Source organism: Squalius cephalus (genome assembly GCF_949319135.1).
Source record: "Squalius cephalus genome assembly, chromosome: 9".
NCBI lineage: Eukaryota > Metazoa > Chordata > Actinopteri > Cypriniformes > Leuciscidae > Squalius > Squalius cephalus.
This window is the reverse complement of record NC_137130.1, coordinates 2537501-2557500: the sequence shown is the minus strand read 5'-3', so window position 1 is coordinate 2557500 and position 20000 is coordinate 2537501. Positions and strand designations below refer to the sequence as shown.

General features: G+C 37.6%; 2 protein-coding genes across 3 annotated transcripts in view; one reads left to right on the top strand and one right to left on the bottom strand.

Moving 5' to 3' along the window:
• lrrc63 (leucine rich repeat containing 63) overlaps positions 1 to 4472 on the bottom strand; it is a 21808-nt gene extending 17336 nt beyond the window's left edge. The window contains exons 1-3 of the mRNA XM_079881917.1: positions 4324 to 4472; positions 1122 to 1221; positions 70 to 239 (exon numbers count right to left, since the gene is read on the bottom strand). Of these exons, the coding sequence (XP_079738043.1) occupies positions 70 to 239; positions 1122 to 1212 (261 nt within the window). The 5' untranslated portion in view covers positions 1213 to 1221; positions 4324 to 4472. The remainder of the gene's footprint in view (positions 1 to 69; positions 240 to 1121; positions 1222 to 4323) is intronic.
• Positions 4397 to 20000, top strand: part of lcp1 (lymphocyte cytosolic protein 1 (L-plastin)) — a 27644-nt gene continuing 12040 nt past the window's right edge. The window contains exons 1-9 of one of the 2 annotated variants that reach the window (XM_079881913.1): positions 4397 to 4476; positions 9407 to 9495; positions 10720 to 10883; positions 11329 to 11452; positions 11553 to 11685; positions 12319 to 12400; positions 12493 to 12658; positions 13716 to 13858; positions 14841 to 14936. In XM_079881913.1, the coding sequence (XP_079738039.1) occupies positions 9429 to 9495; positions 10720 to 10883; positions 11329 to 11452; positions 11553 to 11685; positions 12319 to 12400; positions 12493 to 12658; positions 13716 to 13858; positions 14841 to 14936 (975 nt within the window). In that variant the 5' untranslated portion in view covers positions 4397 to 4476; positions 9407 to 9428. Of the gene's footprint in view, positions 4477 to 9403; positions 9496 to 10719; positions 10884 to 11328; positions 11453 to 11552; positions 11686 to 12318; positions 12401 to 12492; positions 12659 to 13715; positions 13859 to 14840; positions 14937 to 20000 lie in introns of both variants that reach the window. The other variant, XM_079881914.1, reaches the window with a different exon arrangement.

Below are 20000 nucleotides of genomic sequence, written 5' to 3'. Positions count from 1 at the left end.
ATCAAAAGGTCAGCAACCCGCTCACACACACACACACACACACACACACACACACACACGCCGGCCGACCTGCAGGAAGTCATTGAGGCAGAAGAGGTCAAGAGGTCGGCGACCCGCGGGCGTGCGCTGAGGCTGATGGGGGAAACTGCTGAGGATTCTGGGTAATGTGATCTGGCCAACACAAGCAGAATCCTCAAGATACGTCTGCGGACTGCAAACACACTCGCTCCGTTCAGGGCCTAGAAACACAGAGATGACATCATCATATTGTTATTACTAATAGTGCACTGCTAATGGAATAATGTAGAGATCAAAACATGATACAAATGAAAACTCATATTTGAGCTTCTTATTAGTCTTATTTAGGCATAAATGTAAGATTTATGTGTTTAAATCGCATAAAATTTCCATCCATTTGAATTACATAGTTTTACATAACCAAACTTTCTTTTTTTTTTTAAATCATGGCATAGTTTATTATCAACAACTGAATCTATTTAAATAATCAGATTTTCTTAGAATGAGCACAAATCTGTTCACAATGAAATTAATACAATTAAAACGTATGAACATGGTTAAATATGGAACCAGCAATATTTAGTTAGTTAAAATGTATGAGTGAATTCATTGATGATAAACATATAAACCTTGTTACAATGCATACAACACATTTAGTACTGTTACATAAATGTATGCATGACTTACAAATATGCATCACATTAAAACTGTGAAATCCAAATAAATTTTGAATTTAGACCTAAATACATTGAGTGTATATTATAGTTCTGCTCACCCATCAGGTGCATTCTGGGATGCTTTTAAACACGACTCATTAATTAAAAATCTAGCTAAATGAATAAAGTTACATAATAAATAACATAAACAATAATGCATAATACAAATAAATCAATAATTAAACGCACAGCATTAATAGTTCAACAAAAAGGTACGTTTTACTTTTGTTAACAATGTCAATGTTGGACAACATTCTATTTTATCAATTTGAAAACATCATGGAACTGTTACTTTTGAATTTCTCTGAACATTCCAAAACCGTTCCCTGTTGGCGGGAAAAGGTCACATTATGCCGCGTGTAATATGATAAATGCATGAGGAGTCACCTGCAGTCCTGTGCGCAGGCGCAGAGCTGTAGTGTGCTGTCTTTATAGGGGGCAGGGGTCTTCTCAGCAGCTTCATGTGTTCGGATGACATTGATTCTTTCTGATCAGTGTTAATGAGAACATCAGCGATAGGGATTTAAGCATGCAAGAGACACATTTCACCGCAAAAAAATAAATAAAAAATAAACAGGAAGAAATATAGGTTGCATGTTACTTTTCAGGGCTATTAATACTTTTTTTTTTTTTTGCAGCAGCAGCAGCAGAAGAATGGGTTAAATACAGTGCAATAAATACTAAAGCATAATTTGATTAAATGCATTACAGTAAAGAGAAATCAATCGTCATGAAAATAACCTCATAGCTTTATGTTATTTATTTATTATTAATATTGTTCTATAAGGATCAAACTGCAAATATGTCTCGCTAAATCGAAACCGAAGACACATCGTTTATTCATCTTTCAATGATCAATGCAGTTTCTAACGATCGAATCAAAGCGGTATAAACCTGATCAACTTTCATTCTCTGTGTCGGTTTAATTTCCTCCGTAATTCACAGGTTTCTGCAAACTTTAAACCATGAAAACAGCAATAACCCGCGTCTGAAAACTCACCAGAGCTCAGCCGAGAATCTGAGTCTCTAGCAACCGCCCTAGCAACCGCCTGTCAATCTCACAGCGCGCGTAAAGATCAAAGACACTTGTGTGACATTTTCGCGTGTGACGTCATATGCTGTTTTCAACCGCGTTACATAATACATTTAGTTTTCATACTCGAGGAAAGCGCGTTTGACTAGTGTTTGTGTGTGAGTAAATATTCCCAGCTAACAAAAAAAATTCTAAGAACGTTCTTTTTTTCCCAAATATGTTTTTCCAGGAAAACAAAACTTAGCAGAACTTAAGTTTGTATGTAACATCCATACATAAGTCAACCAGTTAAAAATGTAAATCAAATCATACCAGAGAGCTTTTAACCCATAAACAATTAGTATTGCAAATATTTATCGGCCTGTTAAAATCTTTATTTGTTGTTAAAGGGACAGTTCTCCCAAAAATGAGAATAGTGTCATCATTTACTCTCCCTCAAGTTGTTCCAATCTTGTAAGAATTTAATTTCTTTCTTCTGCTGAACACAAAAGAGGGTATTTTGAAGAATGTCAGTAACTAAACAGTTGATGGACTCCATTGAATTTTTTTTTTCCATACTATGGAAGTCAATGGGGTCCATAAACCGTTTGGTTACCCATAAGAAAGACAGAAATGCATACAGGTTTCAAACAACTTGAGGGTGAGAATTTTCATTTTGGGTGAACTATCCTTTTAAAAAACATGCTGCACAGGTCAGTGGAACAAAAACAAGGCCTTCAAAGTTGAACTTATTATAACTTGAGAGACACGTATTTATAATGCCATGCTGCAAAAGATGCTAGACGTGAGTGAAGCGGTTAAGTCTGTCTAGCATGTGTTTACATTGAAAGACAATGAGAAAGTGGCGGCAGTGGCATAGAAAAACACGATCTGTGTGAACTGGCCCTTAGAAACGTCTCTTGGTTATGCGAATGTCAAGGAAACAAGGAATGTCTAGGAGACTGTTGCAGGTAAAAAAAAGAAAATTTGTAGCATCAAGTACCATCTAAGGAGTCATATCAATGTTACATTTTTCAAGTATTGATTTTAGATTGGGAGGAAATTCTGATTAATCATCTGTCCACTAAATTGGACATCATGCATCACTAGCTATATTTCAGCAACAGCTATTACTGTGACTGTTGTTCTTGAAAATACTTCATCTGACATAACGCTTTTTTTTTGGCTGTAAATAAATGTATTTGTATTATTAGAATGCAATTTGCAGTTACATAAAAAAAATGATCACATAATACTAGTAAGCATTACTCGTTACATCCTAAAGTAATCTGATTATGTAACACACGTTACCTGTAATGCGCTACTCGTTACATCCTAAAGTAATCTGATTATGTAACGCACGTTACCTGTAATGCGTTACATCCTAAAGTAATCTGATTATGTAACGCACGTTACCTGTAATGCGTTACTTTACTCGTTACATCCTAAAGTAATCTGATTATGTAACACATGTTACCTGTAATACGTTTCTTTACTCGTTACATCCTAAAGTAATCTGATTATGTAACGCACGTTACCTGTAATGCGTTACTTTACTCGTTACATCCTAAAGTAATCTGATTATGTAACACATGTTACCTGTAATACGTTTCTTTACTCGTTACATCCTAAAGTAATCTGATTATGTAACACACGTTACCTGTAATACGTTACATCCTAAAGTAATCTGATTATGTAACGCACGTTACCTGTAATGCGTTACTTTACTCGTTACATCCTAAAGTAATCTGATTATGTAACACATGTTACCTGTAATACGTTTCTTTACTCGTTACATCCTAAAGTAATCTGATTATGTAACGCACGTTACCTGTAATGCGTTACTTTACTCGTTACATCCTAAAGTAATCTGATTATGTAACGCACGTTACCTGTAATGCGTTACTTTACTCGTTACATCCTAAAGTAATCTGATTATGTAACGCACTGATTATATAATGCATGAGATCTTTGATGGAATCCTCATGTTCTGATACCAAAGGCACGCAATGTTCAACTTGTATGAAGTTCTCCGTCTGGTGGTGGAATGGGAACAAACTCAATTGTGTTTGCAGTAATTGAAGCTGTATTATATTTTTTAAATATATTTTATCGTGTTTACATGATTTTATATAATTTTATTTATTGGTTTATTAAGTACAGACAGTATTGCTTTGTTATTACTGTATGTTTAATCTCTAGAACCAAATACATACTGTCCACTCAAGTGGATATCTGCAAATCTCTTTTTCAAAAAAATAAATTGTGTAAAAAAAAAAAAAGTTAAAATCTTGTTTTTCATGCCCTAAGAGCAATAAAAACACATAAGAAAAAAATGGCACATTACTTATGACACTCAGGACTAATAATCATGTTACACTTAGTCAAATATAGACTACACTTCTTCCCGAGGATGTTTCTTAAACGATGACATTTGTACACCCAAACTTGTGGTGGCATTCTTGAATTGACCATTTCACAAGATCAAACCTTAACATTGTTAAATCTCAGAGTAGTGACAGATGCTGTCAGATGTCGATCATGTTTGTTGCTGTGTGCAGATGTCAAGCGTTTTACCTTATAAAGACATAGACCGTGTGTGTTCCTGTTTCCACTGTCGTGTAGGCCTCTGTATGTCACTTCCTTCCTCTCACATTTGAATAGAGTCGCAGCAGAAGCTCTGAAAGTGACCAGACACAGATCCACCCTGAAGTCCACCGTCGTCTGCAGGTAAGAGATGCACATCATCACTATCTGTGTTTGTCGTGTGTATGAAAGTTATCCCATCACTGGTGTGAGTCTGACAGATGCTGCACTCTTCAAATGAGAAACAGCCTGAAACTTTCAGATCCTGATCAGATCATGTGTACTAATCATTTAAACAGCTTTAGCTGATTATGGAAATGTTTGTGCTTCATCCTCACATGTGATGCATTTGATAGATTTAGTTGGATATTAATGCAACATCTGATATTATCAATATTATTCATCTTTACATGTGATGCATTTCGTAGATTTAGTTGAATATTAATGCAACAGCTGACAAAATACGTTCTCTGGCAAGTTATGAACAAACGTTCATCCAGTAACATTAACAGAACGTTATATGGTCTGTGATTATGTTCTCAAAAACATTATTTATACATGAAACGTTGTACGTTTGTCATCTTTTAAACGTTACTTGTTTCAGAATGTTCAGAGAACATTCAAAAGTAACATTCCATAATGTTTGCAAAATAGAATGTTTCCTTAATGTTTGCATAAATAAGAAAAAAACATTTTTTAAACATTTGAAACTTGATAACATTGAGAAATGACGTTTTCATAACTTAAAGGGAACGTTAACCACATGTTCTTGAAACACATTTATATTAGCTGGGAATACAGTCGAGTCCAAACATCTGAGAGTGAAAAGGCTCATATATGCCATTGCCATTTAATTTAATAACTTTGCTTTTCCAGTGCATGTGATATGACCAGTATGAGAAATGGCAAACAATCATGAATTTTTATAAAAGTTTGAATTCCAGATTTTAAGTGTGCTCTCAGAGTTTCAGTTTGTCATAAAGTTTTGGGGGGTTTTGAGTGTTGAATGTAATCTGAAGAAGAAGTGAAGCTTTGCACTGCGGTTAAAGAGAACAGGAAACTGTGGTTCGCCTGTGCAACAAGTGCATGAAGTTATTGCTTCGTTCTACAGCATCTATACTGTGCTCCATCTTACATCTCAGAACCAAGAGCCTTAAAGTGTCATTAACACCTTTGCAAAGAGTGGGATGTGCAGCAGCAGAATCGATTATATCATTTTTTTATTTCTAGCCTGAGCTAAAAGAAAAGCAGAATGCACATGTGAAAGAGGAAGAGCAGAGCACATGTGAAGGGCTGAAAGCAGACATTTTGAAATGATACTGAAATAACTAACAGTTGTTCTATTGCTCAAGTGTAAAGATACCGAAAAAGACATAAAATAGTGGTAACACTTAACAATAAAGTCAATCTAGTTACTGTATTAACTAACATGAACTTACAATGAGCAATGTTTTTTTTTTACAGCTTTTATTAACCTTTGTTAAATAAACACGTTTATATTCATGTTACTTCACGGTGCATTAACTAATGTTAACAGATATAATTTTTAATTTTAAAAAAGTATAAATGTGCTGAATAGAAGTATTGTTCATGGTTAGTTCATCTTAAGTAATGTTAACAAATGAAGCCTGCTTGTAAAGTGTTGCCAAAATAGTTCTCAGCTAAACATTATCCATTATCAAGATGATTTATGCTGATAAAAAGCACTTATATCGCTGTCATGAAGATGCAAATGTGCAGCAGCATCTGATTATTTCACTGAGCTGAACAGACATCACTTTAAACAGAGCAACATTTGCATGTTAAACGCAGTGATATTAAGCATCCATCTGATAGAATTGAAATCACAAACGAGCCCTGCTTCATTATCCACACAACTAAATGTGTTTTATAGTTTTGTTACAAAGACAGTTTCAAGGAAGAAATGTCTCAGTATAAAGCTGTATTCTGGAGATATAAACTCTCAGCTAACAGGGAAAGTTATGAGCAAATGTTCTTCCTGTAACGTTAATAGGATGTTTGTTCAGAGTTGGACGTTCATCAAACATTTTTTAAATGTTACAACTTGTTTCGGAATGTTCAAAAGTAACGTTTATAAGTAACGTTCCATGTTTGCAAAATGGAATGTTCTTTTAAAGGAGAACTCCAATAGTCAATTGTCGAGTTCACGTGCATGATCATAGGTACTAAACCTATGCGCGTGAACTCGACAATCGACTACTTTGGACTTCAACCGAAAACAGGATGTAAATACAGGTATGAGCGCTGGCTGAATTAGCATCATTTTTATTCATATCTTTCACATCTACTGCAGTCAGATTCACCCGTGTTCCCTCTGAAGGAATCACTCACATGACCTGGGCACTTGTAATGACACATCAAGGATGTTAAGAGGCTAAAAGCAGGTTTAAAACTTGCCCCATTGAAGTCAACAGGGTGCAAATTTTAAAAAGAGGATAACACGGTGTAGGCAACACCGATTTTTGTCGTTGTTCTCTGTACTGACAGCACTCCAAATTTACAAAAAAATTAGCTCAATGTTAAAATTGACCGGAGTTCTCCTTTAACAAAACATTTACTGTTGATTAAAATGCTAACTTTGATTTTACATTGTGTGTGTAAATGAATAGGCTTAGACTTGCACAGGAAACCCAATGGACAGGACAATAGAGACACCAGAATAACAATATTCATGATTCTGAAGCTGAAAATACAGAATTATTTTAGATGAATATATTCTTTTGTTGTTTCACGACTAGATATATTCAAAATAATGTAAGACACTTTTTACTGGTAACATCAGACATTTGGCATTATCAGGACACACAAATATTCCCCCATTGCATTATTATACATTATATTACAGTAGTTTAATGTAGTACTGACACTAAAACTTTTTATTTTGGGTGAACTATACACAATACATATATTATATAGCCTACATATATATAATACATATATTGTTGCATTTTTGTATTGCAATATATTGTCACATGATGTATTGTTACACCCCTAGACATACCGTTTTTCAATACTTAATGGGGACGTTAGCAAAACGTGATGTTTGCACAAACTGAGGTGAAGCGAGCTTTAAACCTCTTCCATGATTACTGACATACTTCTGCGTTTAACAGGACGTTCATCGCGACACACACATCTCACACTTTCGGAAGCGGGAAGTCACGTCTGCGTAACTATCGCTGTGTAATATTTGCGTAACTGCTGTAAACCTACTGTAAAGTTCAATGTCATTGCTCCAGGTGGCAATTCATAACCGTGTATAATTCTCATCATGTAGGCCTACTATGATTATGCTCTGCTAGGCTATATTTTTAATGTCGTCTCCTCAAACCACATGCTGTTACTCAAACGCCAGAAGCAACAGCCACTTCCGGTGTGAACGGTCTTGCTCAAGCCTCTGGATGGCATGTTTGCTTCTTCACTTCATGTCGTTACAAAACCCTCGCGTTGATCAGACAGGAGAATGTTAGAAGGACTAACTAACACAGCTAACGTTCTTCTCAAAGTTATGAACGATTTCTGATCTGTAATTCCTCAAACTTTAGCACAAAAACATTATTTATGCATTGGCCATGTAATGTTTTTTTTGATATCGTAGTACAAAACTGCAACAATATGTATTGTGGATAGTGATAATATGTTGTGTATAATTCACCCAAAATAAAAATTACAGTGTGAGTTTTAGTGTCAGTACTACATTAAACTACTATAATGTTGAATATAATGTATAATAATGCAATAGGGGAATATTTGTGTGTCCTGATAATGCCAAATGTCTGATGTTACCAGTAAAAAGTGGCTTACATTATTTTAAATATATCTAGTCAGTGAAAGAGTGAATATTCATTGAAAATAATTCTGTTTGCAGCTTCAGAATCATGAATATTGTTATTCTGGCGTCTCTATTGTCCTGTATTGGGTTTCAGCACCAAGTCCAAGACTATTCATTTACACACACCAGTGTAATATCAAATTTAGCATTTTAATCAACAGTACATTTTCTGTTAACCTTTTATCATATGTCTTGGAGTATCACAATAATATCATATCGTGAGTTCAGTATCGTGATATGTGTCGAATCGTGACATGAGGGTCTCGTTACACCACTATTTTTTTCTGAAATGTTTAGTTAGACATTCATCTAATATTATTTAAATGTTACTGCTTGTTTCAGAATGTTCATTGAACATTCAAAAGTAACATTCCCGTAATGTTTGCAAAATGGAACGTTTGCATAATAACCAAGAAAAAACATATTAAAAACATTTGAAATACTGGATGTTTTGATTGTTCAAACGGAGGGTGTTTTAAAGGGGTGGTATGATGCCCTTTTCACAAGATGTAAAATAAGTCTCTGATGAGTGTGTGTGTGAAATTTTAGCTCAAAATTCCCCACAGATATTTTTATATAGCATGTTAAAATTGTCACTTTTTGAGGGTGAGCAAAAACACACCGATTTTGTGTCTGTCCCTTTAAATGCAAATGAGCCGCTGCTCCCGGCACAGGGGGCGGAGCTTCAACAGCTCGTGTCCTTTTACCTCACACACACATGCACTGAACATTTAAAAAACTTTTAGCCTTTTATGTTCAAACCGGAGTCAGACAATGATGGAGAGACTCGAGAAGAAGAGACAACATGTAGAAGCAACAGGACATTTCTGAATGGTTAGTTGATGAGTTTATGAAGCTGATGTGTAGTTATCTTCTAGTCATTAGCATATTCTGTCTTGATAATCTATAAATCGTGTTCAGGGGGCGGGGTTTATGTAAATTCTAGGGTTGGTGATGTCACTAACCCGGGAGGAATGTGGTGTAGTCTCTACCAGCCGTTTGTTGTAGTCCTTAAAAAGCGATTTCTTTAAAAGCAAATATCTCCCTTTGCTTTGAACTTTGAGCGTTGTAACTTTGCAGATGTTGTTTATGCTCAAACAGCAACATTACACACTAACTAAAGTTAGAAAAGTCAAATCATATTCAACCACCCCTTTAAGTATCAGCTGCTTCATCTCTCCATCCACTGTTTAATAAACTCAATCTCTTTCTTGTTCACAGGTGATCTATCTATCAGTGAAAGATGGCGGGCACAGCACACATCCCAGCGGAGGAGATGGAGGACCTGAGAGAGGCCTTCAGCAAAGTCGGTGAGTGAATGATGCAGTGTGAAAGCTATAGATCTGACTGGCTCATAACTGCTTTCAAATCTGATTCCTCTTTACACTTCCGGTTCCTCAGCAACTTTATTAGTAATCCTTTTTAGTACTTTTGAGGGCCACAAATAATTTGTCCAAGTTTCTTAACAAAAATAATAGTTCTTATTCATATTTGTTGCACTGAAACCTTCTGAACGATTCGTGAAAATAATAAGTTCATTAGAGTGATTCAAACCAATAACTTGAGTTTTTGAATGATTCATTAAAAGAATCAGTTTATTCGTCTGACTTAAACCACTGTTGCAATTGTTAACTAAAACTAAAAAACTATTGAAAATCATTTTTATTCATTGTAATAAAGATTTAAAATCTTAAAATGGCAAAATTTGCAACTTGGCAACTAACTGAAAGAAATAAGTTTAAGTACTACAGTTACTAAAACTGAATAAAAACTTAATAAAACAAACTAAAATTAAAATGATAACTGAAAAAAAAATTAAATAAAAGCTAATTCAAATGGTTATCATAGTATATAAAATGCTTAAATAACATTGATTCAAACCTATTTAAATCTGCATTTGAGTTTCATTTTGAAAGAATCAGTTCATTAGAGTGATTCGGACTACACTGGTCATGAAGTAACTGAAATAAATAAGTTTAAGTAGTAAAATGACTAAAACTCAAATAATAAATTAAAGCTAAATAAACAAATTAAAAAGGCAAAACGACTAAAACAAAAATGAAAACTAAAAATTAGTGCTGGGCAACGATTAATCGCATCCAAAATAAAAATTTGTGTTTACATAATATTTGTGTGTGCTGTGTATAATTATTTTGTATATATACATACACACACATGCATGTACATATTTAAGAAAAATTTGTTATTTATATATAAAATATTTATATTTCTATATAATATAAATTATATATAAATATATATTCATGCAAATATTTCTTAAATATATACATGCATGCATACATGCTTTTATTTTGGATGCGATTAATCGCGATTAATCGTTTCCCAGCACTACTGAAAATATACAAATATAAGCTAAATTAAAAATATTAAAATAGAATATAAATAATACTAAAACACTGATTCAATATTCTTTTGAGCAATGCATTAAAATAATACGTTCATTAGAGTGATTCGGAGCGCACTGGTCATGCTGTGTATTTGCTGTGGGACTGACCTTTGACCTTTTCTTGTAGATGTGGACGGTAACGGTTACATCAGCACAGACGAGCTGAACGACCTTTTCCGAGCCGCAAACCTTCCTCTGCCGGGATACCGTATCCGAGAGATCGTTCAGGAGCTCAGCAGGACCATGGACCTCAACCAGGACGGAAAGATCACCTTCGATGAGTTTTCCAAGGTCAGGTCAAAGGTCACGCTCTATCATGAAGGGGAAAATGCTAAATCAAAAGTTTTTGACTGGAAGGCCCCTTAAATAATATTTGCATTTATTCATTTAGAATACGCTTTTATCCAAAGCGACTTACAAATGTGACTGAATATACAGTCAAACCAAAAGGTCAAAGTGTCTGGATAATTTTTGGTCCCAAATTTTTATACATTTTACTGGTAGTCACTGTATGAAGACTTTTTGGGTATAATATGTCACAGTTTACTTTATTTTGTTATCCTCACTAGCATAAATTAACTATAGTGTCCTGCACCCACCCAAAATATTAAAAATGATATCTGGTGTCTGAATAATTTTTGGTTTGACTGTGTGAATTATAATGATTTTAAGCAGAAATGACACGCGTCACCTGTGCAGTCTTCCTAAAGGTCGTGTGTGTGTGTGTGTGTCTCAGGTGGTTCATGATCTGAAGAGCTCAGAAGTGGCCAAGACCTTCCGGAAAGCCATTAATAAGAAGGAGGGAATCTGTTCAGTGGCGGGAACATCGGAACAATCAGGAACACAGCACTCGTACTCCGGTGAGGAAAAACACATCACACAAGACTAGAGCTCCAGAAATGACAAAAAAAACACTGTATTAACAGCGTTACGTGTGTGTGTGTGTGTGCGTGTGTGCAGAGGAGGAGAAAGTGGCTTTTGTGAACTGGGTCAATAAAGCCTTGGAGAAAGATCCGGACTGCCAGCACGTCCTTCCCATGGATCCCAGTTCCAACGATCTGTTCACCGCAGTGGGAGACGGCATCGTACTCTGGTACCTGCAGATCACCAACATTACATTACATTAAAACATTAAAAAAAAAAAAAAAAAGTATCTTGTTAAAAAATATAAAATATCTTGACTGTAACTCGACACCCTTGCCTCATTTAGTATTCGCAGCTCTATGAATATGCAAATGAGCCCCGCCTCCACTCACTCACTCACTCGTTGATCTGATTGGTTACAAGGTAGTTTGTGACGTCAGAAACACCAGCGATTTCAAAGCGTGTTTTTGAGACTGTCTTTGGTTCACTGCAGTTTTAAGGAGGAAATACTCAGCAATGGTGTCGACTTATGAATTTACACATGGATTGACTTAAAGCATATTAAAAACACCACATAGACACATAAACAACATTAAAAGCTGGATTTTCATCACAGAAGGACTTTTTTAAATGTTAGAACATTAGAACTATTAGAACTTTTTTTAAATGTTACTTGTTTCGGAATGTTGATAGAACATTCAAAAGTAACATTCAAATAAAGTTTGCAAAATGGAATGTTCGTTATCCTAACTTAATGGGAACATCAGCAAAACATTCTCAGAACATATTTTTGTTAGCTGGGAAAGAACATACAGTACAATATTTCACTAGTCAGAAATATGATAAATATGACTCTTTGCAGTAAAATGATCAACCTGTCTGTGCCGGACACCATCGACGAGAGAACCATCAATAAGAAGAAGCTCACACCCTTCACGATCCAGGTGAACACACACACTCACTCCTGATCGGGCCGTTTGTGTCATACACTGTTGCGGTGGGATTTTAATGCTCTCGATCATGTTTAAATGTGCAGGAGAATCTGAACCTCGCGCTGAACTCGGCCTCTGCCATCGGCTGCCATGTGGTGAACATCGGAGCAGAGGACCTGAAAGAGGGCAGGCAGCATTTAGTGCTGGGACTCCTGTGGCAGGTCATCAAAATCGGCCTGTTCGCCGACATCGAAATTAGTAGGAATGAAGGTACACAATAATCACACACACACACACACACACACACACACACACACTAACCCTACCCCAAAACCTACCCATCACACAGACACACTCTAACCCTACTCCTAAACCTACCCATTACACACACACACACACACACACACACTGACCAGACCCCTAAACCTACACACAAACACAAACACACAAGCACACACACACACAAACACACACACTCTAACCCTACCCCAAAACCTACCCATTACACACACACACTCTAACCCTACCCCAAAACCTACCCATTACACACACACACTCTAACCCTACCCCTAAACCTACCCATTACACACACACACACACACACACACACACTGACCCGACCCCTAAACCTACACACACACACACACACACACACACACACACACACACACACACACACACACACACACACACACACACACACACACTAACCCTACCCCAAAACCTACCCATTACACACACACACACTGACCCGACCCCTAAACACACACACACACACACACACACACACACACACACACACACACACACACACACACACACACACTCTCTAACCCTACCCCAAAACCTACCCATCACACACACACACTCTAACCCTACCCCTAAACCTAGCCATTACACACACACACACACACACACACACACACACACACACTGACCCGACCCCTAAACCTACACACACACACACACAAAAACTGGTGTGAAGTGTGAGCTTCATCATGTTTGTCCAACTAACACATTCCCAGGAAGTTTCGGGAATGTTAGTTTTTGGTTCCCAGGACGTTCTCAAATCTTTCCCTAAACATACATTTTCAGTTTGCCACGAACGGTTTCTTTACAGAGACATTATTTTACACTATTTTATGGTTGTAAAAAATACAATCTAAAAAGAATGTTCCTGGAATATTATAATTTGGCTGGAAAAAAAAATCAACTAAATACGAACCAAATACTAACATTAGGGGAACGTTCTGTGTTTGCTGTGTCTGTACTGTACTGTATGTTTCTCCGTCGAGTCACATGATTTTGTGTGTGTGTGTGTGTGTAGCTCTGATCGCACTGCTCAGGGACGGAGAGAGTTTGGAGGATCTGGTTAAACTGTCTCCAGAGGAGCTGCTGCTGCGCTGGGTCAACTATCACCTGGAGGAGGCCGGAGCTCCCAAAATCAACAACTTCAGCTCAGATATTAAGGTACAGTAGACAAACAGACTCTGTTGATCAGAAGATGCTTTACTGTAGCAGAACATCAGACACTTTCAGAATCCATTCATTAATTCATCCAACCATTCATTCATTCATTCATTCATTCATTCATTCATTCATTCATTCATTCATTCATCCACCCATCCATCCATCCATCCACTCATTCATCCATCATCCATCCATCCACTCATTCATCCATCCATCCACTCATTCATCCATCCATCCATCCACTCACTCATTCATCCATCCATCCATCCATCCACTCATTCATCCATCCATCCATCCACCCATTCATCCATCCACCCATCCATCCATCCATCCACTCATTCATCCATCCATCCATCCACTCATTCATCCATCCATCCATCCATCCACCCATCCACTCATTCATCCATCCACCCATCCATCCATCCACTCATTCATCCATCCATCCATCCACCCATCCACTCATTCATCCATCCACCCATCCATCCATCCACCCATCCATCCATCCACCCATCCATCCATCCACTCATTCATCCATCCACCCATCCACCCATCCATCCATCCACTCATTCATCCACCCATCCACCCACCCATCCATCCATCCATCCATCCACTCATTCATCCATCCCACTCATTCATCCATCCATCCACTCATTCATCCATCCCACTCATTCATCCATCCATCCACTCATTCATCCATCCATACATCCACCCACCCATCCATCCATTCATTCAGTCAGTCATTTATCCACCCATTCATTCATTCATTCATTCATCCATCCATCCATCCATCCATCCATTCATCCATGCTTTCTCTAGCCAACATCAAAGTTTGTCATGACAGATTTACTCATCTAGTTCACGTTCTGATTATGTAAATCCGTTTGCCACCCAAAATGTAAATGATGCTCTCCTCTGGATGTAAAATGGCCAAATATGAACAAACAGAACGCATGTAACCTCACCGTCATCTGTCATCCTGCAGGACTCCAAGGCTTATTACAACATCCTGAACCAGGTGGCACCCAAAGGAGACGACGAGGGCATCCCGGCCATCCCGATCGACATGACTGGGATACGGGTGAGAACACACGGCATCAATACATCCATACACACATCCTTCACTTTGAGATACATTATTAATGTAGCACTGATTAGTCTTATTCATGCTGGTGGACCATTATGATGTCATGAGAAAACACCTGAAATCTGAAACCATTTATAATGATTATACATGCAATACTTAGGCCTGAATATTTATGTATTTGAATTGCATATAAAATTTCTATCCATTTGGATTATACAGTTTTAACAAACTTAATGTGATGCATATTTGTCAGTCATGCATAAATGTAAGATTTCTGCACTCAAAAAAACATGCCATCATTTATTATTAATGATTTGCATCTATTTGATTTTATTTAAACGATCATATTTTCAAAATGCATTTATTCAAATTGTTTAGAATCGCAATACATTTGTTAATTGTGAAAACAATTAAATGTATTCTGTGAAAAAGTATGAACAAATATGGCTAGCAGTGGAACAAACAAAAATTAGTTAAGCAATACATTTGTTACAGTATTTATTAATATTTGTTAATGTTAGTTAATAAAAATACAGCCGTTCATTGTTTGTTCATGTTAGTTCACAGCGCATTAACTAATGTTAACAAATACAACCTTTGATTTTAATAATGTTTTAGTAAATGTTGAAATTAATATTTACTAAGATTAATAAATGCTGTAGAAGTATTGTTCATCTTTAGTAAATGTTAACTAAGGTAGTTAAGTAATGTTAACTAATGAACCTTATTGTAAAGTGTTATGATTATTTTATGTCTAAATTGTGTAATTCAAATGGATGGAAATTTTATATGCAATTCAAATACGTAAATCTTAAATTTAGGCCTAAATATTTTTTAAACGTTCATAAGCTCATTGTAAGAGACATTCATCACACTACAGGATAATTTAAGATGATCTAAAATACACACATTCAACATTCAGACACATCTGAACTATAGGGTTGGATTAGTCAAGTCAAGTCACCATGAGTGTTTGTAGGGGTGTGCGTTATATATATTTATTACATGGCTTGGCTGAATTCCAATGTAGAATGCGGTGTGTTATTTCTTGATAACAGACCGTTGCCATGAAAAACAGAGCGTTGCTATGGACGCAACCGTAGCTCGGAACGGACTATTTTCTTTAGCGGAAGCAATACAATCGTTTTTAAATCAATAAACTCCTTTTTAAATCAATATTTTGTGTCAAATTATTGATTTATTTGGTAGGTAGCCATGTAATAAGCGGGATAATGTAGAGCGAGGCGGTTATTATAGCGAATAACAACCCCTTCAGGCTGATTCAAGATCCCTCCGCTTCGCGTCGGGGTTGTTATTCGCTATAACAACCGCCTCCCTATACATTATCCCTTACATATATCGTCTATGATATCGTAATTGTTGATTTAACGATCTGATATTATCGAGTATGTCCCTCACTTTACAAAAAACGAACAAAAACACACCCATTGAGTGCACGCATACACTACGTGATGTAGTCTATAGATTAGACTAGCGTGCGTGCACATTTACATTTACTGCGTGATAAGTTATGGGTAAAGTTGCAGGGCCAGTAGAAAAAATATAAAAGTCTATTAAAGACCGTAACCCTACTTTTTAAAGTTGCAGGGCAAAGATTGTAGCTTCATTTGAACGACTGGCCCAGTAGAAAAAATCCTTAGCGTTGAGCCCTGAATATAGATTGTTTCAAAGCAGCTTTACAGTGATAATAGGAGATTACAGTAACAGAGATTGTTTGGCTTTACAGCAGCTCTAGAATAAAGTTATTGTCCAGATAAAGTTTGTTTTGATTGATTCACTTCCGTTGCAAAGATCATTAGTTATTCCGTGTTGGAACGGTTTGTGTTGGAACAGAGCCTCAAACACTCATGGTTTGTGTTGGAACAGAGCCTCAAACACTCATGGTTTGTGTTGAACAGAGCCTCAAACACTGTAGCGGAGATAGCGTGGGTGCATGGGTGCGGCTGCCCCAGGGCCCCGTGCCAATTAGGGGCCCCTCAAACGCCGCCGATCTTGCGTCACTGGGCAGGAACGGGCCCTCGACAAGTGACACATTACACGGGGCCTTGGCAAAGTAAAATATTGCCGACACATTAACTGTAATTATGAGCCCGAGCCCGATTTAGACCCAACCATTTTAATACGTGGGCTGTTATAACCAGGGACTGCGCCAGATAATTTTTTAACATGTTCTGAGGGGGTGCTAGATATATTATATATATTTTTAATAAATTAGCAAAAATTGGCCACTTAATATTAAATATTAAATTATTTTAATGATCACAATTAAAGTATTAATTTTATTAAATGGAACAAGCCCAACATTCGGCATTCAATCAAATATTATTACAGAATTATTATAATTAATAATGTTATTTCAACACAATATCTCGTTATTTCGACCATAATATGTGTGTCGAGTGTGCGTGCAACAAGCAAGATGTGCATTTGTAAATCCGGTGACACGCGTGCATTGATTTTTATTATTAAAGTCTTTTCTGTCCGTGTCTGCTGCAAAGATGAAGTTGACGATCGCCATCTCCGTAGTGAACGCGCCTAGAGAGAAATGCACATCTTGGATTACATAATCAGAGAGTAGCTTATTTCTTTCATTTTGAATTGTTTCGTTTAAAGACATTTAAAGCTATCTTTATATTTCTCATGTCTGAGTTTCCGTTAATTAATGATGAGATGCGCTCCTGTTCACGTGCAGTGACAGCACGGGTGCCTCCATGTCATGATTTATATTGCCTGTGTTATATTTGCTTCTTTAAATACAGGCAATTTGTTGATGAAAAATTTATTAAAATTAAGATACAATTTATACAAAACGAAATTCACCTTAAATAAAGGCTTTCTACAAAACTTAATGAAGAAAATTAAGTTTAATCTTGTCTGACCCATTAACAAAATCATGTCTGACCGACTCCATGTCTCCCGATGCCTCCTATCATGGTGTTCACTTTTCATAATCAACATAGATGGAAAAAATAACATTATAATATTTGAACAAAAATGAAACTAAATGCTCTTATTTAATGGCTACAACCAATATAGGCCTACACTCTCTATTTGTACAAATTGCTGCATATTCAAGCTAATTCTCGAATTAATTTTCAAATTATTGAAAACAATAAACATAGCCTACCACTTAATATATATACAGTTGTAGCCTACAGCAGGCTAAACCGGGACTGAGATACCGTCAACATGAAGTATCGAGTGTTGTTGTCATGGCAACGGCGCCCAACAAGACTCGCAGGAAAGTTGTGAATAGTTACGAAAATGGAGAGAAAATATAAATCGGGCGCATTAAAAAGAAAAGAACGAGATAGTAGGAAAAGTGTGGTAGCATCATGTGCTCCTCTCACATCATACTTCTTTTCATCATCATCATCATCCACAACTCAACACTGTCAAAATGATAATAATACCGTTAACGTTACTCGGTCATCGATAGTTAACGTTACTGCTAGTGCTAGCCCTACTAGTCTGACACCGGCTAACGATGATGAGGCTAACAGCGGTCAAGCCCAGAAAAGCTCACCGGAGGTGGAGGGGGACGATTGTCACCGGCAATCTTAAGTGGAGGATACCTCGTCGGTCACGGATGTCTCTGGCCCCAGCAGCAGCGTCAGCATGGATCCTTCAGAGGCGCACCGCCTAGCCAATGTCCTGTCTGAAGAAGAGGAATATCCCACTGACCCGTACCTTTTTCGTCACCGGCCTCTCACCACTGAATTGATCCGTGCGGTGATTGGACATGGTCCTTGCCAGCCCGGTTTGAGGGACGGCTACAAAGAGTTCCCACATGACCAGGATAAGCGACGCTTCAGTCCGGCTTGGTATATGCGCCAGATGGGAGGCTCAGGTAACCCAGTGGAGCGTCAGTGGTTGGTGTACTCACCCAGGGCAAACCGACTGTTCTGTTTTTGTTGCTGGCTTTTTGGTAAAAAGTCCAATGACAGTGCTGGGAAAGCCTGGGCTGACCCATGTATGGGGTTTTCTTCATTTAAAAAAGGGACAGAGCGGGTTGAGACGCATGAAAGGTCCGGCGCTCACCGGGAGGCAGAGAAGGCTTATCTAATGACAAAGTTTCGTTTGAGTCAGGACAGCACTGTCATTGCGGAGCTTCTGAAAGCCGAGAGAGAGCAGGTAGAGAAGAACAGAAGGATCCTACACAGGCTGGTGGACACCACGCTCTTTTTAGCCAGACAGGGGCTGGCTTTTCGTGGCCACAGAGAACATGCTGGGCTGGGAGCCCCTGACTCTAATGAGGGGAATTTCTTAGAGCTCCTGAAGTTGCTGGCTCACTACGACTCCATCCTCGAGCAGCACATAAATAACCCGGTCAGCAGAGTGACATACCTCAGTCACCAGTCCCAAAACGAGCTCATTGCAGCTCTTTCCAAAGAGACACTGAGCACAATAATCGATGAGATAAAGTCAGCGAAGTTTTTCTCAGTTATCGTAGATTCCACCATAGACATAACGAGAATGGATCAGTTTTCTCTTTCACTCAGATATGTCACCAAAACAGGCAGCAGCATTGAGCGCTTTATTAAATTTGAGGAGTTACCTGATGGCAGTGCGGCGTCATTTTATGATCTTCTGCATAATTCGCTGATAAAGGACCTTGGTCTTAATGTAAATGATCTGAGGGGACAAGCATATGACGGTGCCAGAACCATGTCAGGGCAGTTAACGGGGCTGCAAGCCAGAGTCAAGCAAAATTTCTCAGACAAGGCATTTTATGTCCACTGCTGCGCACACAACCTCAATCTGATTCTTATGGATGCTGCGTGTTGTTTGTGTAGCGCAAAAGTTTTTTTCGGCACACTTGAGACCTTGTACTGCTTTTTAACTTCAAGCCTTCCGAGATTTAAAATACTGGAGAAGGAGCAGGAAAACATGCAACTGGAAAGAACCATTCTTACGCTGAAAAGCCTTTCTGACACAAGGTGGGCCTCCAGGAAGCAGGCCACAGAAGCGGTGATACAAAGCCTCCCAGCTATTCTCAAAGCTCTGAACCGTATCCAACACCACCACAACAGCACA